The 25971-nt window shown below is 41.9% G+C and overlaps 1 protein-coding gene across 2 annotated transcripts in view; it reads right to left on the reverse strand.

The window, feature by feature from the left end:
- sema5a (sema domain, seven thrombospondin repeats (type 1 and type 1-like), transmembrane domain (TM) and short cytoplasmic domain, (semaphorin) 5A) overlaps nt 1-25971 on the reverse strand; it is a 196746-nt gene that overhangs the window by 79742 nt on the left and 91033 nt on the right. For both annotated transcript variants that reach the window (XM_014157212.3, XM_014157211.3), the window contains 6 exons: nt 23817-23915; nt 18339-18552; nt 15267-15552; nt 13045-13180; nt 3572-3776; nt 363-570 (listed from right to left, as the gene is read on the reverse strand). In XM_014157212.3, coding sequence (XP_014012687.1) covers nt 363-570; nt 3572-3776; nt 13045-13180; nt 15267-15552; nt 18339-18552; nt 23817-23915 — 1148 coding nt within the window. The remainder of the gene's footprint in view (nt 1-362; nt 571-3571; nt 3777-13044; nt 13181-15266; nt 15553-18338; nt 18553-23816; nt 23916-25971) is intronic.

A 25971-nucleotide genomic window follows, 5' to 3' on the forward strand; every position in this document is an offset into this window, starting at 1 on the left:
GTTTGCATTTCCACGGGAGGACACTTCGCTTCCTTCCTTTGCACAAAGGTAATCACAATTGTTAACGGCATACACCCCAGAAGTAAAACAGGAAATTACAAACCTTGGTAAAATAATTTTCCTTCTGGGTTACCAAGATTATCTGAAACCTGAAGACTTGTTTTAGCTCCATAAAATAATGTCTAGACTTTAGCTCTGTTGGCTAACATGTTCTTGGTCACCTGGATTGCACAGCTTTGATACCTAGGAGGTTGTGTGTGTGTGTGTGTGTGTGTGTGTGTGTGTGTGTGTGTGTGTGTGTGTGTGTGTGTGTGTGTGTGTGTGTGTGTGTGTGTGCGTACACGTCTGTGTGTACTACTCACTCTCTGGTCTTGTGGAAGTTGCATCTCATCAGTGGTATCTTGATGACCTGGTCCCTGACCCCGACGTACAGCTCACTGCTGCTGTGAAGGATCAGGAGGCTTCTGATTGGTTGTCTCCTCCTGGGCGGGAACAACTCAATCTCATCTAATAGACAGCTGCCCATGGACTGGTTCAGAGGAGACAGGACCTTACGGATGGTTCCATAATCTGGAGAGAAGAGAGTAAGAGAAGGAGGTATATAAAAAAGAGGGAACATTTCTGTCTCATATGTGTTAAACAGTATTCTTCTTTTTCAAAGGGAGTGAATGAGGGAGAGGAAGTCACCATTGACTCCATATTTGGCAAAGTTGCAACATCCCCAATCAACTACAATAGCTTACTCCCTCTGGAAAAGTACACAACATGACCAAAAGTATGTGGAAACCTGCTCGTCGAACATCTCATTCCAAAATCATGGGCATTAATATGGAGTTGGTCCTTCCTTAACTGCTATAACAGCCTCCACTCTTCTGGGAAGGCATTCTACTACATGTTGGAACATTGCTGCATGGACTGGCTTCCATTCAGCTACAAGAGCATTAGTGAGGTCGGGCACTGATGTTGGGCAATTAGGCCTGGCTCGCAGTCGGCATTCCAATTCATCCAAAAGGTGTTTGGTGGGGTTGAGGTCAGGGCTTTGTGCAGGCCAGTCAAGCTCTTCCACACTGATCTCGACAAACCATTTCTGTATGGACCTCGCTTTGTGCATGGGGGCATTGTCATGCTGAAACAGGAAAGGGCCTTCCCCAAACTGTTGCCACAAAGTTGGAAGCACAGAATCATCCAGAATGTCATTGTATGCTGTAGTGATTTCCCTTCACTGGAACTAAGGGGCCTAGTCCTAACCATGAAAAACAGCCCCAGACCATAATTCCTCCCCTACCAGACAGTTGATACTGTGCATTCGGGCAGGTAGCGTTCTCCTGGCATCTGCCAAACTCAGATTCGTCCATCGGACTGCCAGATGGTAAAGCGTGATTCATCACTCCAGATAACTAATTTTCACTTCCCCAGAGTCCAATGGCGGCGAGCTTTACACCACTCCAGCCGACATTTGGCATTGCGTATGGTGATATTACGCTTGTGTGCAGCTGCTCGGCCATGGAAACCCATTTCATGAAGCTCCGGATGAACAGTTCTTGTGCTGAAGTTGTTTTCATAGGAAGTTTGGAACTCGGTAGTGAGTGTTGCAACCGAGGACAAAATATTTTTACAGGCTACGCGCTTCAGCACTCAGGGGTCCCATTCTGTGAGCTTGTCTGGCTTATCACTTCGCGGCTGAACCGTTGTTGCTCTTAGAAGTTTCCCCTTCACAATAACAGCACTTACAGTTGACTGGGGCAGCTCTAGCAGGGCAGAAATTAGTCTAACTGACTTGTTGGAAAGGTGGCATCCTATGACGGTGCCACGTTGAAAGTTACTGAGCTGATCAGGCCATTGTACTGACATTTTTTGCACTAATTTAAAGTGTTTTTAAACATGCTAAACTGCCATCATAGGAAGTCTTGATTTATAGATTAGGTCAGCACTTAACAGATGACCTCTGTGGTCCAATAATGTAATGTAATGGGAACATCCCATGTGATTGCATAAGATACAGAATTTGGAGGCAACTCAAGCAAACATCGTCAATTATACATGCATTCCCTGTGGGGAGGGGAATGTAATTAGATCTAAGAAAGTTGAATTCCTATTCCCTAACACAAAGCTTCAAGGTGGTAAAATACAAAAGTACAGTCCTGCCCCGAAGTAGAGTTTTTCACTGCGGGAGCAATGGATGTTTTATCGATCTGTAGGGAAACTGATATCCGAGATACTCAGAAATTGATGACTACACTTGACTAAAAGCTACAAGCAAAGAAATGTGGGAAATAGTTTGGTTCAACATGCTACAATAGTGTTAGCGTTCATGGCTAGATCCTGCCTAAAAACAGTTTGTTTTGTCTATTTTATACAAACAGGAATTAAAGAGGATTTGTGTGGTTTACAAAGCCAAAAGTTGGAAAAACATTGTACGACACTACCTAGTTGTTCGGCCCTCTAGTAAAACAATCAGGTACCAGAGAATGGTCCCAATCAGAGCAGTGCACTAGAGCGCTAATAGCCAGTGATTAGCTATGTATGCTAGCCGTTGCTAATGGCCCTGGCACTGGTTCAGATGTTTTCATTAGGGTCTGGTTAGCATCCAGAAACTTGTCTGCTCTGTGTGAACCCACCGATCTCATTGCCGCATTGATCCCACAGACACACTCACGCACGTATAAGCACGCATCCACACACAATGAGAGTGGAGATACACACACTCACTCACTCACGCACATACGAACACACACAAACACAATGGGAGCAATGTTTTGTTAGCAGGACCGTCAGACAGACAGAAATGCCCAAGGCTAGTGATGCAGAACAGGTGGAGGAGGGACCCAGAAATAACAGGGGCACAGAATGAGACAGAGCATGGCTGTACAAGCCAGCAGTGTAAGAGGAGGTTAAACCTTCCAGTCTGGTTGCTGTGTTACATACTTCCTGTCCTCTGTCTGGTTGCTGTGTTACATACTTCCTGTCCTCTGTCTGGTTGCTGTGTTACATACTGTACCTGTGTTTTTCTCATTACCGCCATGCTTCCCATTGACAGGCGACTGGTTGCAATTTCATGGTGTTTAACATCTCTCAGTGAGGGATTGAGTGTGTGGAAAAGGATGGGATGTGTGTGTGGTTTGTGTGTGTGAGTCTGCTGGATGTGCAAGGTTGTGTGCGTGTGTGAGCTTGTGTGCCTCTGTGTGTGTGTGTGTGTGTGTGTGTGTGTGTGTGTGTGTGTGTGTGTGTGTGTGTGTGTGTGTGTGTGTGTGTGTGTGTGTGCGCGCGCGCTGCCGCATATGGAGGACACATGGCAGTTCATTGCGATCCCATTAATGTCAGCTGAATGAAAGCTTTGATGTCTCCTCAGAGCTACACATCTAATGCCTTCAATCACCTTCCTGAACCACTCCACAACGTGCAGAGTCAAAGGGCTAGGAATCAGATCACACACACACACACACACACACACACACACACCACACACACACACACACACACACACACACACACACACACACACACACACACACACACACACACACACACACACACACACACACACACACACACACACACACACCAATTTTACCTGTGGCCAGGTAGATGATATGGAACAGCATGTCTTTGCCCTGCACCACGTCCACAGCTACGTGGGAGAAGCGGATATTATCCTCCATAAAGTAAGGGACAGGCTGGACCGGCTGAACCACCTCGTTCATCAGCAGGAACTTCTGGGCATCCTGCAGGTTCCTCTCTGTCAGGTTCACGTAGGAGCCGTAGTCTATGGTACCACACTCGAGGGAGAAAGAGAGGGACAGATATCATTTATTTGTGCTGTGTTTTTGTATTTTAATGCAATATATACAGTCCCAGTCAAAATGTTTGGACACACCTACTCATTCCAAGGTCTTTTGTTATTTTTTTAAAACTATGTTCTACATTGTAGAATAATAGTGAAGACATCAAAACTATGAAATAACATATATGGAATCATGCAGTAACCAAAAAAGTGTTAAACAAATCAAAATATATTTTATATTTGAGATTCAACAAGTAGCCACCCTTTGCCTTGATGACAGCTCACAGATCTGAGGAAGTGACTACTTTTCTGAAACTATTGGATTGGCTGCCTTCAACTAATGGCAGGGTTGTATCTGGAACTGCACGTTGAAGATAGAAATAGAATGAATAGAGCACACACAATCTCCTGCACAATTTCAATCTATCTGAGAGTCTTATTGGATCTACACAATACATTTATTTCTGAACATTTTGTAAATGTTCATTCTCCTGAATATCCATTGCCCCAGGTGTACAATCAAATCAAACCAATTAATCAATGATATTTTGTCCAGAAAAGTATAAATAAGTTGTGATGCTCAACAACTGACTCTTCCAACATGCCACTGAAAAGTTTGAAAGCTGCAATTAATTGTATATGATACCTGAAAATACTGCAGAGTAATTCAAATCCATTTACAAACATTGGAAACAGCAGGTTGGATGCTTAGCAAAAACAACTTTGAACCTCTTTGTCCATCTGAGGGTAAATGTTCTTGTTACAAACACACACTATACCATCTTTAAAGAGATAGTTTACTCAGACTAAAACTAACAGATTTTCCACCTACCTTGGCTGTAGTTGATTCATGAAGGCAGTTTTGGGATATTTAGTTTCCTTTTGACACTCAATAGCCATCATTTGTTACTGTTAGCACTCTCAGTAACGCTTAACATTAAACTGTTCTTGTGTCTGTGTAATAAAACTGTAATTACTTTTGGGCCAACATTTTATTAGCATGTTGTTACATAATAATTTTGCAATTGCATTTTAATTGCATAGAAATGAGCTGAGAGTTTTTTGTAACTACTGCACACAAGAGGAATAGTGACTATTCCTTATTCTACTTATGTAATAACTCCATTATTATGCAAGTCCTATGTAACAACAATGTTGCTATTGAAAATAATCACAAAGTTACTACACAAGAACTTGATGCCAAGTGTTACTGTATTACCTTATGTCTCACTCATTGTGAAAGTATATTTGTTAGTCATTTTGAAGCTGCAAAAGTGGTCTACTCTAATGTTGAAGTGATTCCATGTCCCTCCTATATTTCATTCTAGACGATAAACTAGATTAAGACGAATATCTAAGAGCCCCCTAAACCACGTGCTTATGATGATATATTTAGACTAATTCAACTAACTGTTGTAGCTTTTTGGCAGCCATCAAAAATATATTTTGTTTGCTTTCGAATAACTTATATTAAAATACCTTAAAATATTTTTGGGTTTTCTGAGAGATATTCCAATACTTCAATATTATGTTGTTTTTCTGAGACCTGTATTTGAATATTAAAGAAAATATGTTCCTTTTAGTTGAAATGTCATAACCTATATTTGACGACCTTAAGTTTTTGAAAAGCTAGTATTTTCAAATGAACTACAAAACATAACTATTTTCTACCCAGGTCTGGTACTAACTGTATGTATGGCTTATAGTATAGTGAGATATACATGTAAAATGTATTATAACAACCATTAGGAAATCATCTATAAGAGTTTTGTGCAAAACACATCAATCTCTCTCTGACAATGAGTTAAACGATGAATTCATTTTGCATTTACAAGTGAGAGATGACTATCTGCACTCAGACACACCCACCCCAGTCTGATGGTATTGGAACTGTTAATACACAGCAACATGATTCACCATGACCTATAACTGCTGGATCAATTCATACAGTTTAAGAGAAGAGGGAGATATTTCTCTAGACAGATAGATCATTAACCATTCAATCAATGGCCAGGGTGTGTGTGAGTAATGATTTCACAGGAAGTTGGGGAAAGATCCATGTTGGTGTGTGTGTGTGTATTTGTGTATGTGTGTGTGAGTCTCTCTCTCTCTCGCTCTGTGTGTGTGTGTGTGTGTGTGTGTGTGTGTGTGTGTGTGTGTGTGTGTGTGTGTGTGTGTGTGTGTGTGTGTGTGTGTGTGTGTGTGTGTGTTTGTGTGTGTGTGTAGGGTGCTAGATATATGGGCAGGCCATTTTACATCAATGCAGGGCTGCCATAAATCCAAAGCTCGTAAATCGAATCCTCCAACATTGACAAATACTTGATGAAGATGTCACCCCAACCTAGATAAAGTGTGCTGTGCTCCAACAGTGAAATGTGTGTGTGTGTGTGTGCATGTGTATGTATGTGTGTGCGTGTGTGCGTGTGTCAAATGGTGCAGCTCAGAGCAATTCCCCCTGAGCCTGGAAAAGGCTGGTTTACACGCGCACGCACACACGCACACACGTACACACGCACACACACACGCACACGCACACACACACACACTTTATCCTCTCTAACAGGGCCCTGTGCAGACCTACACTGCCACAGTGGGCAGGGCAAGGCTTTGGTCAGATACTACAAGCCAGAGGAAATTGGTTTCCATCAAGGCAATTTCTCCTAGCCTCAAGTGACTGGAATCTGTGTGTGTGTGCGTTTCTTCATGTGCAAATATGTGTGTCTATCAAGCGTAAAACTCGCTGACCAAGTTCACCTTAGGCTTTTGGTTACATGAGTGATATGGAACATGTGTGTGCAGCCGGCCGTGTCTGTAGCCGTGTGTGTGTGTGTGCCCTCCACTGCCTCCCCCAACCCCCTGAGAAAATGAAATCACATTCAGACTGTTGTATGTAGATTAGCCTATAGGCCATCTGCTAAGCCTGCTAGCCCTGAGAGCTGCTAGCCCTGAGAGCTGCTAGCCCTGAGAGCCATACACCATTCTCTCTGTGTCATGACTAAAAAGCACAGAGCTTTAAAGCTAAGGCTTCCAAATCCTCCCTCTGTTCCAAAGCCCTATGAGGTCAGATCATAGCCGTGGGAAGTAGGGGTGCTGAGGGTACTACAGCATCCCCCCCAAAAAACATAAAAAATATATATTGTTTTCACAAGAGTAGTGCACTGGATCTTTAATACACAGAACAAACATATAAATGCAACGTGTAAAGTGTTGCTCCTATGTTTTGTGAGCTGAAAAAAAATATCCCTGAAATTTTCCATATGCACAAAAAGCTTATTTCTATCAAATTTTGTACACAAATTTGTTTAAATCACTGTTAGTGAGCATTTCTCCTCGGTCAAATTAATCCATCCACCTGAAAAGTGTGGCATATCAAGAAGCTGATTAAACAGCATGATCATTACCTTGTACATTACCTTGCACCTTGTACGGTGGACAATAAAAGGCCACTCTAAAATGTACAGTTTTGTCACACAACACAATGCCACAGATGTCTCAACTTTTGAGGGAGTGTACAATTGGCATGCTGACTGCAGGAATGTCCACCAGAGCTGTTGCCAGATAATTGAATGTTCATTTCTCTACCATAAGCCGCTTCCAATGTCGTTTTAAAGAATTCGGCAGTACGTCCAACTGGTCTCACAACCACAGACCACGTGTAACCACGCCAGCCCAGGACCTCCACATACGGTTTCTTCACCAGCGGGATTGTCTGAGACCAGCCACCCGGACAGCTGATGAAACTGTGGTTTGCATAACTGAAGGATTTCTGCACAAACTGTCAGAAACCGTCTCAGGGAAGCTCATCTGCGTGCTCGTCGTCATCACCAGGGTCTTGGCCTGACTGCAGTTCGGCGTTGTAACCGACTTCAGTGGGAAAATGCTCAGCTTTGATGACCACTGGCACGCTGGAGAAGAGTGCTCTTCATGGATGAATCTTGATTTCAACTTTACAGGGCAGATGGCAGACAGTGTGTACGGCGTCATGTGGGTGAGCGGTTTGCTGATGTCAACGTTGTGAACAGAGTGCGCCATGGTGGTGGTGAGGTTATAGTATGGGCAGGCATAAGCTATCGACAACAAACACAGTTGTATTTTATGAATGGCAATTTGAATGCACAGAGATACTTGGGCCCATTGCCATGCCATTAATCCGCCACCATCACCTCATGTTTCAGCATGATAATGCACGGACCCATTTTGCAAGGATCTGTACATAATTCCTGGAAGCTGAAAATGTCCCAGTTCTTCCATGGCCTGCATACTCACCAGACATGTCACCCATTGAGCATGTTTGGATGCTCTGGATCGACATGTACAACAGCGCGTTCCAGTTCCCATTTATATCCAGCAACTTCGCACAGCCATTGAAGAGGAGTGGGACAACATTCCACAGGCCACAATCAACAGCCTGTTCAACTTTATACAAAGGAGATGTGTCACACTGCATGAGGCAAACGGTTGTCACACCAGATACTGACTGGTTTTCTGATCCACTCCCCTACCTTTTTTTAAAGGTATCTATGAGCAACAGATGCATATCTTTATTCCCAGTCATTTGAATTCCATCGATTAGGGCCTCATTTATTTATTAATATTGACTGACATGAACTGTAACTCAGTAAAATCTTGGGAATTGTTGTATTTTGCGTTCATATTTTCGTTCATTGTAGTATTAGTCAAGCGATATCGACGTCTGTAGCGAGGGCAAAAGCATGTTTTCAGCATCTCCACTTTGGCAAAAAAGGTAGTTGTATAATTAAGAACATGACTCAATAGTTGGTGTTGTAAGAGTCGTTGCCCTGTACCTTTCTCTTTGATTGTCATTTTAATGGAATCCATGAAGATCAAAACCCTGTCCTCAGACATTTACATCAAAAAGTGCAAAGTTATAGGCAAAGAAACAAAACATCCACTTCACATAAAATATTTTTCTTGATCAAATAACATAGAAAACAACCACTTTATGTGCAGTATTAATTTACCATCCAAACAAACCACATAATGTACATTACTGTATTGTACACAAGCTGGTCATCTAGGTTTGTAACTAGACCATCACCATGAAGAAAAACAATGTACAGTAGAGTAATTGAGTACATTGAGACATCAAGTGGTTTGTGATGATGTGATGTGATGATCTGGCTGAGATGGTAGAGCATGGCCCTTGCAATGCTAGGGTTGTGGGTTTGAAAAAGCATGTAAATGTATGCACTCACTACTGTATGTTGTTTTGGATAAGAGTGTCTACTGAAAAGGAATGAATAAACCATTTCAGTTCACACATAGAAATAAGTTGCATTTGCAAAGTATTTCAAGAAACTGGAAAACATATATCAAGCAACTATTTTTATATTCCACAAGTATTATCAGATTAACTGTTTTGTTCAGAGTCAAGTTACAAATGCTGGTAAACATTCAAATACATTTAGTTAATTTTTTCACAAAAGCCATGCACTGAGCCTTTACTAGTCCTGTATTAGTGGACCGATAAAGACATCTTCAGCGTGGGCAACAAAAAAAAATTCTGCATCCCCCAATAGGCAAAAAAAAATCGCAGCACCCCCACCCCCAAACAAATTTCCGTGGCTATGGGTCAGAGAGGCTTCAGAGAATGAACTGCCATTCATGATAGGTAGAAGTTGACCTTTAACACAGATCTAGGACCAGATTACCCTCAACCCACTCCTAACCTTAAACAATAAGAGAGATGTAATAACACCTGGTCCTGGGTCAGTGGTTAGGGACAACTTCTTCCGGCTCTAGGGAAAGTACTGTAGTGGTGCGATTGGGATGTTGTAAATTTCACATCAGTGAGTTTTATAACGCGAGGTCGTCATTATTAACAGGTTTGTGAGGAGATTGAAAGAGAGAGTGAGAGAGAATGAATTAATGAGAGGGAGTGTACAGGGACTCTGGAGCTTGCTCATCAGCCCTACACACAAGCACACACACACACTCAAGCATGCACACAAACAAACACACACACAAACACAAATGCAGACCCACCCATACACATAACCACATGTACACACATACTTTCTGTTGGATTCGATTATGTTTTTGTATGTTGGTTAATTGGACAGAGTTGTTGAGGTGATAAAAGCTCTCAGAATAACCAGGTGAAAGCCTGAGTCCATGACGGCTAGATGTCCACCAGAGCTAACTGTCCATGGGAAACAGACACAGGCATGGTCGTCCGCTGCCATCTCAGATGTAAGATCTTAATTTGATCACTCTTTTGTTGCTGAAAATATTCCTGTACAGCAGGAAATGCAAACTTAGTGTATTTGATTTTTTTTTAAAGGTTTCTAAAGTTTATAATTTCCAATTTAAAAAAAAAACTTAATTTGCCCTAACGAAAAATATATCAACCCCTACAAAAACGTCCATTAATTATAATCCACATAATAATTCACATTTTCTGTTGCTGCAGGATTATTTTCCTGCTGTAACAAACTTGCTCAAATTAAGATCCTACATCTGTAAGGCACTGACCTGAGTCATACATCTGTCTTGTCACACTATTTATATATATATTTTTTATTTCACCTTTATTTAACCAGGTAGGCTAGTTGAGAACAAGTTCTCATTTGCAACTGCGACCTGGCCAAGATAAAGCATAGCAATTTGACACATACAACAACACAGAGTTACACATGGAATAAACAAAACGTACAGTCAATAATACAGTAGAACAAAAGAAAACAAAAAGTCTATATACAGTGAGTGCAAATGAGGTAAGATAAGAGAGTTAAGGCAATAAATAGGCCATGATGGTGAAGTAATTAACAATATAGCAATTAAACACTGGAATGGTAGATGTGCAGAAGATGAATGTGCAAGTAGAGATACTGGGGTGCAAAGGAGCAAGATAAATAAATAAATACAGTATGGGGATGAGGTAGGTAGATAGATGGGCTGTTTACAGATGGGCTATGTACAGGTGCAGTGATCTGTGAGCTGCTCTGACAGCTGGTGCTTAAAGCTAGTGAGGGAGATATGAGTCTCCAGCTTCAGAGCTTTTTGCAGCTCGTTCCAGTCATTGGTAGCAGAGAACTGGAAGGAAAGATGACCAAAGGGGGAATTGGCTTTGGGGGTGACCAGTGAGATATACCTGCTGGAGCGCATGCTACGAGTGGGTGTTGCTATGGTGACCAGTGAGCTGAGATAAGGCGGGGTTTTACCTAGCAGAGACTTGTAGATAACCTGTAGCCAGTGGGTTTGGCGACGAGTATGAAGCGAGCCAACCAACGAGAGTGTGCAGGTCGCAGTGGTGGGTAGTGTATGGGGCTTTGGTGACAAAACGGATGGCACTGTGATAGACTAATAGCTACTATGGTAGCTATTAGCCTGATTTGTTATATTCAATTGGTCATATTCAACTTTAAAAACGGATTCAAGCTCATCCATCCCAAAACATATCCCAATCTGATCCTGTGCCTGGCTTAACCCTGATAGAACAACTACCTAGCTGAGCTCATGGCTCAAGGCCTTGTTTCTACTATAGGGATAGAAGATTTTCCTGTGAGCTGTGTCGGCAGCCATACTGGGGTTCCTTATCTGAAAGTCAGGGTTAGGGTTGGGGTAGGTGTATATTTACCTGAAAGTCAGGGTTAGGGTTGGGGTATGTGTATATTTACCTGAAAGTCAGGGTTAGGGTTGGGGTAGGTGTATATTTACCTGAAAGTCAGGGTTAGGGTTGGGGTAGGTGTATATTTACCTGAAAGTCAGGGTTAGGGTTGGGGTATGTGTATATTTACCTGAAAGTCAGGGTTAGGGTAGGTGTATATTTACCTGAAAGTCAGGGTTAGGGTTGGGGTAGGTGTATATTTACCTGAAAGTCAGGGTTAGGGTTGGGGTAGGTGTATATTTACCTGAAAGGCAGGGTTAGGGTTGGGGTAGGTGTATATTTACCTGAAAGTCAGGGTTAGGGTTGGGGTAGGTGTATATTTACCTGAAAGTCAGGGTTAGGGTTGGGGTAGGTTTATATTTACATGGAATTCAGGGTTAAGGGTGGTGTATACTTGGTTTAATGACATGTCTGTAGACAATTAGAATGTGACAAGTGTCGCAGGTCAAAACAACATTTAATTTATACTCTGGTGGAATGTCTGTAGACCGTCACTGCGACTGTTTCCTTGTTGCACAGACATGAAAAAAGTTAATGTCTCTGCGACTGTCGGAACGCCCGTTGTCGTGGTTACTGGGCTGCTACAGCAACAAGACCAAATCCACTGTGACAAGACAGTGCAGTAGTTCTAAATTCTCAGAAAGAATTACCTACTTTTATTTTGTAACACACAACCAAAAGCTACTTTCTGTAAACTCGCCATCATTACCTTGCAATTAATGATGTTGTTGTGGTGGGTTTATTTTCCTGTAATAATGAATAAAAAGTAGCTAAAGTTAAGGCGTTGTCAGCTATACTTGGGTCATTATTTGAACTGGTTAGCCAGCTAGCTAGCTAACAAGCTATTAACGAACCAAAACATTGTTTATAAAGTTGCTTTTAGCAACACCCACCCGTAGGACGCGCTCGAGCAGGTATATTTCACTGGTCATCCCCAAAGCCAACACCTCCTTTGGCCGCCTTTCCTTCCAGTTCTCTGCTGCCAATGACTGGAACGAATTGCAAAAATCACTGAAGTTGGAGACTTATATCTCCCTCACTAACTTTAAGCGTCAGCTGTCAGAGCAGCTTACCGATCGCTGCAGCTGTACACAGCCCATCTGTAAATAGCCCATCCAATCAACTACCTACCTCATCCCCATATTTGTTTTTGTTTTTCTGCTCTTTCGCACACCAGTATTTCTACTTGCACATCCTCATCTGCACATATCACTCCACTGTAAATTGCTAAATTGTAATTACTTTGCCACTATTGGCCTATTTATTGCCTTACCTCCTTAATTCATTTGAACACACTGTATACATATTTTTCTGTTGTGTTATTGACTGTAGGTTTGTTTATCCCATGTGTAACTCTGTGTTGTTCTTTCCGCACTGCTTTGCTTTATCTTGGCCAGGCTGCAGTTGTAAATGAGAACTTGTTCTCAACTGGCCTACCTGGTTAAATAAAAAAGAAAAGAAAAATGCCATACAGAGGCTGTCGTTTTGTAATTATACTTTTTCATAACGAAGAGGATAAGTTTCATGTCGGATGATAATAGAATGTTCATGATGTCACTGTGACAACTGTCTACAGACATGTCGATCGACCAACTGCAAACCAGCCTTTCGGGTTGGGTAGGTGAATATTTACCTGGAAGTCAGGGTTAGGGTTAGGGTAGGGTAGCCAGGCGGAGCGAGAGTTCTCCTGGTATTTGAAGGGACCTCCAAACACCTGGGTGATGGCACTGAGGTTGAAGGCACACACCGCAGATGCTGCTATGCTGTTCCTGAAGGGGCAAGAGAGGGATAGCGATAAATATACAGTGCCTTCAGAAAGTATTCACACCACTTGACTTTTTCCACATTTTGTTGTATTACGAAGTGGGATTAAAAGGTTTTAGTTGTCATTTTTTGTCAACTATCTATAGAAAATACTCTGTAAGGTCAAAGTGGATTTTTGTGGTAAGACTCTAAGAGCTTTGCACACTTGGATTGTACAATATTTGCCAACTATTATTTTCTAAATTCTTCAAGCGCTGCCAAATTGGTTGTTGATCATTGCTAGACAACCATTTTAAAATCTTGCCATAGATTTTCAAGCAGATTTAAGTCAAAACTGTAACTCTGAGACTCAGGAACTTTCATTGTCTTCTTGGTAAGCAACTCCAGTGTAGATCTAGCCTTATGTTTTAGGTTATTGTTCTGCTGAAAGGTGAATTCATCTTCCAGTGTCTGGTGGAAAGCAGACTACCAGGTTTTCCTCTAGGATTTTCCCTATGCCTAGCTCCATTCTGGGTTTGTTTATCCTGAAAAACTCCCCTTAATGATTACAAGCATACCCATAACATGATGCAGCCACCACTATGCTTGAAAATATTGATAGTGGTACTCAGTAATGTGTTGTATTGGATTTGCCCCAAACAAAACACTTTGAAGTCAGGATAAAAAGTGAATTGCTTTGCCACATTTTTTGCAGTATTACTTTAGTGCATTGTTGAAAACAGGATGCATGTTTTGGAATATTTTTATTCTGTACAGGCTTCCTTCTTTTCACTCTGTCAGTTAGGTTAGTATTGTGGAGTAACTACAATGTTGTTGATCCATCCTCAGTTTTCTCCTATCACAACTATTCAACTCTGTAACTGTTTTAAAGTCAACATTGGCCTCATGGTGAAATCCCTGAGTGGTTTCTTTCCTCTCCAGCAACTGATTTAGGAAGGACGTCAGTATCTTTGTAGTGACTGGGTGTATTGATACACCATCCAAAGTTGAATGAATAACTTCACCATGCTCAAAGGGATATACAATGTATGCTTTTTCAATTTATTTTACCCATCTTCCAATAGGTTCCTTTTTTGCGAGGCTTTGGAATACCTCCCTGGTCTTTGTGGTTGAATCTGTGTTTGAAATTCACAGCTCGACTGACCGACCTTACAGATAATTGAATGTGTGGGGTACAGAAATCATGTTAAACACTATAATTGCACACAGAGTAAGTCAATGCAACTTATTATGTGACTTATGTGACTTTTGTTTTTACTCCTGTACTTATTTAGGCTTACCATAACAAAGGGCTTGAATACTTATTGACTCAAGACATTTCAGCTCTCATTTTTACTTAATTTGGAAAATTTTCGAAAACAGCATTCCACTTTAGTTTATGGGGTATTGTGTGTAGGCCAGAATGTGGAAAAAGTCAGAGTGTGAATACTTTCTGAAGGCACTGTATATCTTTCGCATTTTTTTCTGCTGACTGTTAATATCCAGTCTGTGTTTTTGTCCTCTAAATATACCTACACATCTGTCCCTACCAGTTAGTGTCTATAACACAGACTCAGATCCTACTGTGAACGATGGTGTAAGGTGACTATAAATTTAACACCAGGCTTCAATTAAGATGTTCTGCCTCTGTGGCTAAGTGTATGGATCGGGCCTGACGGATAGCTTTGACTTTTCAAACTGTCACTTTCCACAAAAACATGTATCTTCTAAGAGGTGAGAAAATTGAAAATGAAAGAAATGAGTTTAAAGTCAAACTGTGAAACTAAACGTTTATGAATGACGATAGTATGTATAACATGACTGTTCATTTTAAGCTGTGCCTGAATTATACTTCAGTGTTTTGGCAACTACATGGTTTATCATACATTATAAACTGGGTGGTTCAAGCGCTGAATGCTGATTGGCTGACAGCCGTGGTATATCAGACGGGTATGACAAAATATTTATTTTTACTGTACGAACAGCCCTTAGCCGTAGTATATGGGCCATATACCATACCCCCTCTGGCATTATTGCTTAATAATACAGGCAGAATATACCCTATGTGTGTGTGTGTGTGTGTATATAGCATAGTATGTGTCTCACACTTACACATTAGTAGTGAAGATCCCATAGAGCAGTTCTAGCTCTGGCAGGTAGAACGTCCCCTGTAGTTCATTATAGTTGAACGGTATCTCTCCCGGTCGAGAGCAGTTCAACCGCGCCTTCATGAACGTGGTCCAGGTGTCCTCCAATAGGAAGCGGCCCCCAATGTCGTTCTTACAGACCCGGGCGGCGCGCGAGAACACGGTCCGACCGCAGTCGTGTTCCACCGCGTTCTCTCGGAAGAAGAAGTAGGTGAAGTTCCCAATGTCGTAGGAGGAGACAAAGTTAGGTTCTGTTGAAGGATGAGACAAAGTTAGGTTCTGTTGAAGGAGGAGACAAAGTTAGGTTCTGTTGAAGGATGAGACAAAGTTAGGTTCTGTTGAAGGAGGAGACAAAGTTAGGTTCTGTTGAAGGATGAGACAAAGTTAGGTTCTGTTGAAGGAGGAGACAAAGTTAGGTTCTGTTGAAGGTGAGACAAAGTTAGGTTCTGTTGAAGGAGGAGACAAAGTTAGGTTCTGTTGAAGGATGAGACAAAGTTAGGTTCTGTTGAAGGATGAGACAAAGTTAGGTTCTGTTGAAGGAGGAGACAAAGTTAGGTTCTGTTGAAGGATGAGACGAAGTTAGGTTCTGTTGAAGGATGAGACGAAGTTAGGTTCTGTTGAAGGAGGAGACAAAGTTAGGTTCTGTTGAAGGATGAGACGAAGTTAGGTTCTGTTGAAGGATGAGACAAAGTTAGGTTCTTTTGAAGGATGAGACAAAGTTAGGTTCTGTTAAAGGAGGAGACAAACTATTCAGACCACCTGACTTTTTCTACATTTTGTTACGTTACAGCCTTATTCTAAAATTAATTATTGTTTTTTTCCCTCATCAATCTACACACTACCCCATAATGACGCTACAAGCTTGGCACACCTGTATTTGGGGAGTTTCTCCCATTCTTCTCTGCAGATCCACTCAAGCTCTGTCAGGTTGGATGGGGAGTGTCGCTTTTCATCTATTTTCAGGTCTCTCCAGAGATGTTCGATCGGGTTCAAGTCCGGGCTCTGGCTGGGCCACTCAAAAACATTCAGAGAATTTTCCCGAAGCCACTCCTGTGTTGTCTTGGCTGTGTGCTTAGGGTTGTTGTCCTGTTGAAAGGTTTACCTTCTCCCCAGTCTCAGGTCCTGAGTGCACTGGAGCAGGTTTTCATCAAGTATGTCTGTACTTGGCTCCGTTCATCTTTTGTGCCTTTTCCTGAGGAGTGGCTTCCGTCTGGCCACTCTACCATAAAGGCCTGATTGATGGAGTGCTGCAGAGATGGTTGTCCTTCTGGAAGTTCTCCCATCTCCACAGAAGAACTCTGGAGCTCTGTCAGAGTGACCATCAGGTTCTTGGTCACTTCCCTGACCAAGGCCCTTCTCCCCTGATTGCTCAGTTTGGCCAGGCTGCCAGCTCTAGGGAGATTCTTGGTGGTTCCAAACGTCTTCCATTTAAGAATGATGGAGGCCACTGTGTTTGTGGGGACCTTCAATGCTGCAGACATTTTTGGTACCCTTCCCCAGATCTGTGCTTCGACACAATCCAGTCTCAGAGCTCTACGGACAATTTCTTCGACCTCATCGCTTGATTTTTGCTCTGACATGCACTGTCAACTGTGGGACCTTATGTAGACAGGTGTGTGCTTTTCCAAATCATGTCCAATCAATTGAATTTACCACAGGTGGACTCCAAGTCGCAGAAACATCTCAAGGATGATCAATGGAAACAGGATGCACCTGACCTCAATTCCAAGTCTTATAGCAAAGGGTCTGAATACTTATGTAAATAAGCTATTTCTGTTTTTGTTTTTTTATACATTTTCAAAAAATTCAAAAAATCTGTTTTCACTTTGTCATCATGGTGTGTCATCGTGTGTAGATTGATGAGGAAAATTATTTTTGAATAAGGCTGTAACGTAACAAAATGTGGAAAAAGTCAATGGGTCTGAATACTTTCCGAATGCACTGTATATGACAATGAGTTCTGAGTGATTGACTAGGAGTCCATAGGAATGTGAGGTTGAGGTGATTAGTCTTAATAAATGGTGGCATTGTTATTAATGACTTTGTGTTTCAAAATTAATTATTTATCCAGGGAAACCCTAAAGGTTAGGATGAGGTATGGCCAAAACACTGGTGTAGTGTAATAGTTGTCAACCCATCTAAAACTGCTGACCTTCCTAGAGCACTCATTGATGAGCTGTTCATTTTTATGTATGACATTATTGGACCTTAACCGCACGCTTTATCCTCTCTGACAGTGATTTAATTGACTTTTAAATGAAAGAGTTTTTTCCCCTTGTTTGCTCTTTCAACCCCTCCTCTACTCTGCACCTTTGCACAGCATCACAGAAGAAAAGAGAGAAAAAAATCAATTTGCCATAAAATTAGTTATTAAACCTTTCTCAAAGGTTGTCGCGGCGCTATGTATGTGGTGGCTTTTAATTTATTTTTTCAATCTGGCTTTAATGTGAATCAGATAAAATCCTGACAAGATAGCGATTGACCTGCTCTTTTAGAGCAAGTGAACGACTGAAGCAGCGTATTCAATCAGCAGCCCTGTTCCAGGTGGGGTGTGCTGTTGAACTGCGATCCACTGAGCTCTTCAGAACGACACACTGATTTCATTGTTTCAGTACCAGATGTAAATGTCACTTTTATGTCCTTCAAAAGGAAAGAACAAAATATTTTGAAATATATATATATATATATTGTAAAAGAGGCTAAAATGTGTGGATATGTTCTTTGTCATCAATACACTGCATGGCAGTGACAGACGTCCGTATCACTGACATTTTGACACTTCCTGTAAACACCACCACCTTACTTCTACCCTTTCCCCCTCATCCACCCCTTTTCTCCTTCTATATGAACTACTTTTCCTCCTCTCTATACCTTTACTGCTTATCCCCCTGCCCCCTTACCACCTTCCATTTCCCAGCCTACCATTGAGCCATTTGGACTTGTACTAAGCAGTGCATTATTGGCAGCAGCTGCCTATCTCCTACCACTTGCTTCCCTACCCCTACTACCCTTACCTCTACCCGGTACCCCATCCTACCATTGAGCCATTTGGAGTTGTACTGTGCAGTGCGTAGAGGCGGCAGCCCCCCCAGGCTGCGATAGATAGCTGGGTCTCTGCCAGAGAAGTCCATGGCGGTAGCAGCATAGAGCTCTCCGCTGGAGGTGATCAGGGCTGTGGAGTTATGGAGAGGGTTGTAGGGACAACGGGCCATCCCACTGATCTGGTCATGGATCTCTGTCAGGTTGGTCAGCTAGAGGGGGAGAGAGGGTGGAGAGGGGGAGGAGATGAAGGGCAGGAGGAGGGAGAGGGGAGAGGATTAATGTGTTTATAATGCACACAAATGCATGCAGGAGTGGTGAGAGAGGGAGTGTGAGCACACATCACATGATTTTTAACCCTCTCCTTGACTGGAATTTGTCACTCCCATACAAATATTGATTGGTCTCAATTACTGTGAGTTTCAGCAAACAATGAGACAAGGCTAAACATTGAGCACGTTGCTTGGTTACCACAGAACCAAGGGAGAGATTTGGAGTTTGACTTGAATAATTGATTATGATAGTAAAAGTTCAAGTGAAACAGAGAAGTCCCAATTGGCAGCATTTATAGTTGATAACGGCAAAGCAGTGTGAGTGCAGACTGTTTTACAAATCACCTTTATATGATTGTTTATTTCACCACTATGGCGATTTCTCATCTCATAACTAGCTTGTCATCGCTAACATAAATTAACATAAATGCTAATCATTGCCTACCTCACACATACAGTCAATACCAACAGACACAGACATACATACACATGTACCACTTGGTTGGCTCAACATGAGCTCATTTAAATTCTAAAACTTTCTCAATTTTCAGAAATGTTGTGGAATTCGTTTTTTTAAAAGAAATGATCAAATAAATGATTGTGTTTTTTCACTATGATGGCATGGGGTTGTTCAATGACAGACATGTTTTTGGTTTAAAATCTATCACTTGGTGGTTTCAATTCAGAGAGACAAATATTTTATTTTGCTAAATGCTATATATCCACCTCACTCTCAGAGAAATAACTAGTACTGCTATAGTAGGTTTTAAAACTTCTTCAGGATCGGTGGGTCCCCCACGGGACAGTTGAGCTAACGTAGGCTAATGCGATTAGCATGAGGCTGTAAATAACAAGAACATTTCCCAGGACATAGACATATCTAATACTGTCAGAAAGCTTAAATTCTTGTTAATCTAACCGCACTGTCCAATTTACAGTAGCTATTACAGTGAAATAATACCATGCTATTGTTTGAGGAGAGTGCACAGTTATGAACTTGAAAAGTTCCTAATAAACCAATTAGGCTCATTTGGGCAGTCTTGATCCAAAATGTGGTTGTTTTTTTTCTTTGTATTTTCTTTTACCAGATCTAATGTGCTATGTTCTCCTACATTCATTTCACATTTTCACAAACGTCAAAGTGTTTCCTTTCAAATGGTATCAAGAATATGCATATCCTTGCTTTAATGCCTGAGCTACAGGCAGTTAGATTTTGTCATTTTAGGCGAAAATTGAAAAAAAGGTCTGATCCTTATTAAACAGTCAAATGCAACAACAAACTACATTTTTTATAAAGACATTTAGAAATTATACTGTACATTTGTGACATCAATATAATAAAAAAAATGCAATACAGGAATATGAGCTCTGTATGTAAAACATTTACATTTGACATTTTAGTCATTTAGCAGATGCTCTTATCCAGAGAGACTTATAGTAAGTGCATTCATCTTAAGATAGCTAGGTGAGACAACAGTCAAATAAACAGGATACGAACATTCCATTCCAGCGAAACAATGGACATATATCGTTTCGCAAACAAATCTGAGAACAGTAATATTTTACACACACATGAAGGTACCCATAAGCAATAATTTCTGATGAAAAAACACAAATGTGAAAAATATATGATGGATATAGTGTTTGGGGAAAAAACTCTTAATTTGGACAGACCTCAGATTAGAAAGAAGGATATGGAACAATAAACAATAATGCCTGTGAAACTGCAGTTTGTCCTCTAGGAAGAAACCTGTCTCTTATTGTTCATGTAAGACCATCTTACAGAACCATAGCTAAAATCCTACCTTTAGCTATGAAGTTTGGATACAAAACCAATCCGTGGAGAATCAATCGAGGTAAAATAGAGCAACCTACAGTCTACCTACGCAGTTCCCAGCGTAGAGCTCTTATGGCCATATCTATGTGGGTGGGTATTGCTGGTAATTAGCTATAGCATCTTTTTAGGCAAGAATATGACTCTTCCCACAGCCTTTTATAATCAGCTTAACCTATCCAAAACCACACTCTAAGAACAAGAACACAACATCTGGAACAGGACCAATGCTAATAGAAAACCTCCATCTTCACTGTACTTCCTGGAGAAGTTCATGCAATTTGTATTCCTCCTGGTTTGGTTGTTCTGATGACTAGCGGACATACATCTGTTTTCCTTGATAAAGCATTATTAAACCACATCAGTGACTTAGGGAAAGCCTCTCCGTTTTCACAAGCAGCTCCATGCGAAGCTCAGAGCTCAGACGTTTGGTTTGTCTGCCTTTGAAAGTGAGGCCAAATCCAGCTCTCCGTGTTTAAAAATACTCTACAGTACGACCTACACTTGGCCCTAAGACAGTGCACTTGTTCCCAATAAAAACCCACCCAACATAAACTGAGGCAAAAGCCTTGGATATGTTTAAGAGCTGGAATGTACACAGTGTTTTCTTTGCCAATATGACATTTTAACTCACGGAGTAACCGTGAAGGAGAGATGCTTAGGGCAAGGCTTCCACCTCCATTCCTATCAATCTAAACCGTGAGGTATTTTTAGACATTTATATAAACCATCATTCTGTACTTCCCATTTATGGTTAACCACATACTGTTGTAGAAATGCATCTTTGTTTCAATGGAAACCCTCCAATAAACTTTAAATACTTACTGAGTCCCCAAATGGGGTTCTGCAATGGTCAATTTTAGGGCCGCTATAGTTTCTTTCCCACCCACTAACCATCGCATTAAGCTATGAGGCAACGCTACACATTACTCACATCGACCCAGGTGTGTTCTTAACTGCACATCCTGCCTGCCGTGCAGAAGATCATCAGCACAGGAATTTCTAACCATACAGAACACAAGCTTTGTCCAACTGACACACTGAAGCTTCTCTCTAATGCTGGCTTGAGTTTCAGGTTAATCAATGAGAGATGGCCTTTCCACTTCCTTAAAGTACGTGATGCTCATTAATAAAACAGCCTAAGAGCGGGTCACTTTGTATAGATTTATTAGAGTGGGTTGATTTGGACCACTGTTGGTTCCGTCAACACAAACTACCTCCGCTCCGGGCCTCCGGTCTGACCCAGCTTGACCCAACAAGTGTCACTGTGTCTGGGCCTGAAGTCTGTGATGAAAGGGGGTATTGATGGAGCTCATTCTGTGTGTTGAGGGAAGTGTTTGGGTCGAGCTGGGTCTGTAAGATGGGTGGAATGGGGATAGAGTATAGATAGAGGCTGCATCTATCATGCATATTAAAGCAATGGAGTGAATGAGTTCTCTCTTCAGGACACACAGCAGCTGTGGTTGGGAGGACAGGCTGGGGAAACGGGTCACTTTCACACCTCTAATAGGCAATCATTTGAGACACACTCAGTGCTGTTGACTTGGCTTTCAGATCATCTCTCTTTCTCTCCCTTCCTTCCTGGTCAGTTGCCATGTTACACTTCCTTGCAGCCGTCTCAAAAATGTGATCAGACACAGAAAGAGACAGCCAAGCAGGTGTTAGGTGTCTGATGATTCATAGCTGTCAACAGGGCAGCAAAGAGGACATTGGGTCTGCAATAATAAGCTCTATATAATCATCATCATTTCACTCATCATCATTATCATTATCAAAATCATCATCATCATTATCAAACTCATCATCATCATCACCATCATCATCACCATCCTCATGACCACCATACTCATCGTACTCATCATCATACTCATCATTATCATCATCATACTCATCATCATCATACTCATCATCATCATACTCATTCTCATCTTCATCCTCCTCATCATACTCATTCTCATCATCATCATCATCCTCCTACTCATCATTATCACACTCATCATCATCATACTCATCATCATACTCATCATCATCATACTCATCATCATCACATCATCATCACCATCATCATACTCATCATCATCATTATCAGTAGCAATATCATCATTGCCATTATCAATAGCATGACTAGAGGATTGCATTCTCTAATTTCTGACAAATCCATAGTGGGCAAAAATAATCCTGCCATTCAAGGCTATAAATATTGATAAGGCCTTGAAATTAATTAATATATTGTCATGAATGAGGACATTTGGACAGAATTAATTTCAGTAAATGCCTGTAAAGACAGTGAATGGGTCATTAACGGGATATTAATCTGTGGTTATGTACACACATTATGATAACTAAATGCAAATTTATTTCCTTCTCCTCTCTCTCGCCATCTCTCTCCCTCCCTTGAATCTTTCTCTCTCTCTTTCCCTCCCTCTTTGTCGCTCTCGATCCTTCTCTCCCTCCCTCTCAATCTCCTTCTCTGTCGCACCTAATACTTCTCTCTCTCTCCCTCCCTCGCGATCTCTCCCTTCCTCGCGATCTCTCTCTCCCTCCCTCGCAATCCCTCCCTCGCGATCTCTCCCTCCCTCGCGATCTCTCCCTCCCTCGCAATCTCTCTCCCTCCCTCGCAATCTCTGTCCCTCCTTCGCAATCTCTCTCCCTCCCTCGCAATCTCTCTCCCTCCCTCGCAATCTCTCTCCCTCCCTCGCAATCTCGCTCCCTCCCTCGCAATCTCTCTCTCCCTCCCTCGCGATCTCTCTCTCCCTCCCATGCAATCTATCGCTCTCCCTCCACCTCTCTCCCTTTCTCTCTCCCTCTCCTGCCCTCTCTCTACCTCTTTGTCGCTCTCGATCCCTTTCTTTCTCCCTCTCGCCTGATCCCCCCCCACTCTCTCCTTCCCTTTGTCACACTCGATCCTTCTCTCTTTCCCTCTCTCCCGATCCCCCTCTCTCTCCCTCTCTCTATAGCTATGCAGCACTTATCTTTCATATTAGCAGACCCACTCAGAGTAAATATGTGTTCTCCTATAACAGGGCTGATGAAATACCATCGTAATAATGTTTTGGCATTTATACTATATGTATTTCTGACGGAGTAGTCGTTATGAGACGGTGACCTTTGCATTTGCAGCTAACAAAATTAAAAATAAAATCTAAACACCGTCCTTCCCTCCACCTACACACCATATAATATAACCAACAGTCCACACACTTCCCTCCGGTTAAACTGCAGGTTTATATTCAGGTGGTGGAGTAGAACTAGAAGTAGAGGAGCATAGAGTAGTAGAAGAGAGGAAAAGAGAAGATAGTTGCAGATAAGAAAGTAAAGTAGAGGAGAGAAGAAAAAGGAGGGGATAGAAGAGATATGATTAGATTCTTACAGTGCGGTTGGTGCAGATGGGTGTGAAAGCATTGGTTCCACAGGTGAACAGTCTATCTCCATTCACCAGCAGCACTCTGATGTAATTCTGACACTCCTCCTGTGGAGAGGACAGAACAGCACAGCTAACATTAGCACTAATAGAATGACACAAACACAGGAATAAACACCTTAACCAAGTTTCAAGTATTTGCCATTTGTAAGTACATACATTGGAATTTCTCTTCAACGAGAGCTCAAAAAAGGTAGAAGAAGATAAAAAAAACACAAAGATTACGTATAATACAAATAATCACATATGCAAGATAAGAAAGTATATGTGTAAATACTAGCCAGTCACATCCAAACATTGCACTAACTCTGAATAATGAAGCTGCAGCCCTAGAGTACCTACAGATGTAGGATCTTAATTCAAGCCAGTTTGCTACAGTAGGAAAATAATCCTCCAGCAACAGGAAATGTAGGGGTTGATACAAGTCGAAAATTTCAAAGTGGAGATTACAAACTTCAGAAGCCTTTTTAAACCTCATGTTTTAAATGTCCTGCACTGCAGGAAAGTTCTCCTGCAACAGGGTGATCAAATTAAGATCCTACATCTGTTTTGGGAGTTTTTCTTTGCCTCTATTGCCTTGGCTAATCCTTTGGGGGTTAGCTTTAAGCCCGGGTTGAAAAGTGCTATACAAATAAAAAATGAATAAAATGTGATTGATTGAAACAGTGTAACAACACGACCTCTGTTTCCCCCAACACTATTCACACTGCTCAGTCTGTCAGGGGACTTTGTTAAAAACACACAACACTAACACCATGCTAGCAGTGAGAAGTCTTGTCAGAACATGGTGGATGTGTGTTTATGCATTGTCTGACTGGAGTCTTAAAATAAACCACTTGTATGGTAAGTTCCCCTGAGTCCGTCTGAAGGGACCTGGGGCTTGTGGTTCTGACGGCCCTCGTTCAGATTTAGGGCCAGTAAATCAAACTGTCTGGTGTACTAGAGATGCCCGGAGCCCCTCTCTGACTCTCTTTTTTCCTCTCTTTCTCGCTCTTCTATCTCCCTTTCTCCTTTCTCTTGCTTTCACGCTCGCTCTCTCCTCCACCTCTCTCTCTATCAGTGGTGCCTGATTTAAGAGTGTTACAAGGGACCGCTGAAGGGTTAGTGGGAGCAGTATATGTGTGTCTGTGGGAGGGGTAGAAGTCTGGTATATTTTATTTCCCCCTATCAAGATGGAGGTTAACTCGTAAAACCATTCATTTTCCTGTACTAAGCACATTGTATATGTGTGTGTCTCTCTCGCTGTGTGTTTGTGTGTCTCGCTGTGTGTGCGTGTGTCTGCCTTTTATAGTGTGGCTGCCTGTGTGTAAAACTCAACTCAGCACGGAGGTTGTTCCCCCAGCAAATAAGAAGCTGATTGTCTTGTGTCACAGTGTTGAAAACTTCCTGACAAACGTTCAGGCTCCTTATAGTAACACGGAGACTGTTATGCACGGCTCTCGAATGACAAACCAGACAGAGCTGCCGATCGACTCCCGTCAAGTCAATTTAAGTCCCTTTTCTTCTCCTGGTGGAAATAAATCAAAGGCGGTTCAGAGAGGCAGACACCGGCTTTAAAGAGCACAATCACTTGTAAATTCACTCAAGGCGGAGACACCGTATCTGTGAAATAACTTAAGTTACGGTATATTGCTGTGCGGCGGACTAAGTAATAAAACCCCCAACTCTGCCAAGTAAAAGGGAGAGATGAAGAGCGAGAGTGAGAGGGCGACAGAGTGAGAGGGCGAGAGAGTGAGAGGGCGAGAGAGTGAGAGAGCGAGAGTGAGAGGGCGAGAGAGTGAGAGAGCGAGAGTGAGAGGGCGAGAGTGAGAGGGCGAGAGAGTGAGAGAGAGAGAGAGAGAGAATTGAGCGTGAGAGAGTGAAAGACAGAGAGAGCGATAAAGAGAAAGAAAGAGAAAGAAAGAAATATGCAGAAAATGATGTCTTTAATGCTATTCTTAGTGTTCTGTACATTACTGGAGTGTCTCTTCAGAATCAACAACAAGAAAAACAATTCCTTAGGACTAAGGGCTAAGCTAGGACTAAGCTTAGTCTGTAATTCAGAATGACAATCATACACTGGCCAGTCCCTGCACACTTATAATGTGTTGTGTGTGTGTGTGTG

This window comes from Salmo salar, chromosome 19 (genome assembly GCF_965601325.2).
Source record: "Salmo salar chromosome 19, fSalSal1, whole genome shotgun sequence".
In the NCBI taxonomy this organism is placed as follows: Eukaryota; Metazoa; Chordata; class Actinopteri; order Salmoniformes; family Salmonidae; genus Salmo; species Salmo salar.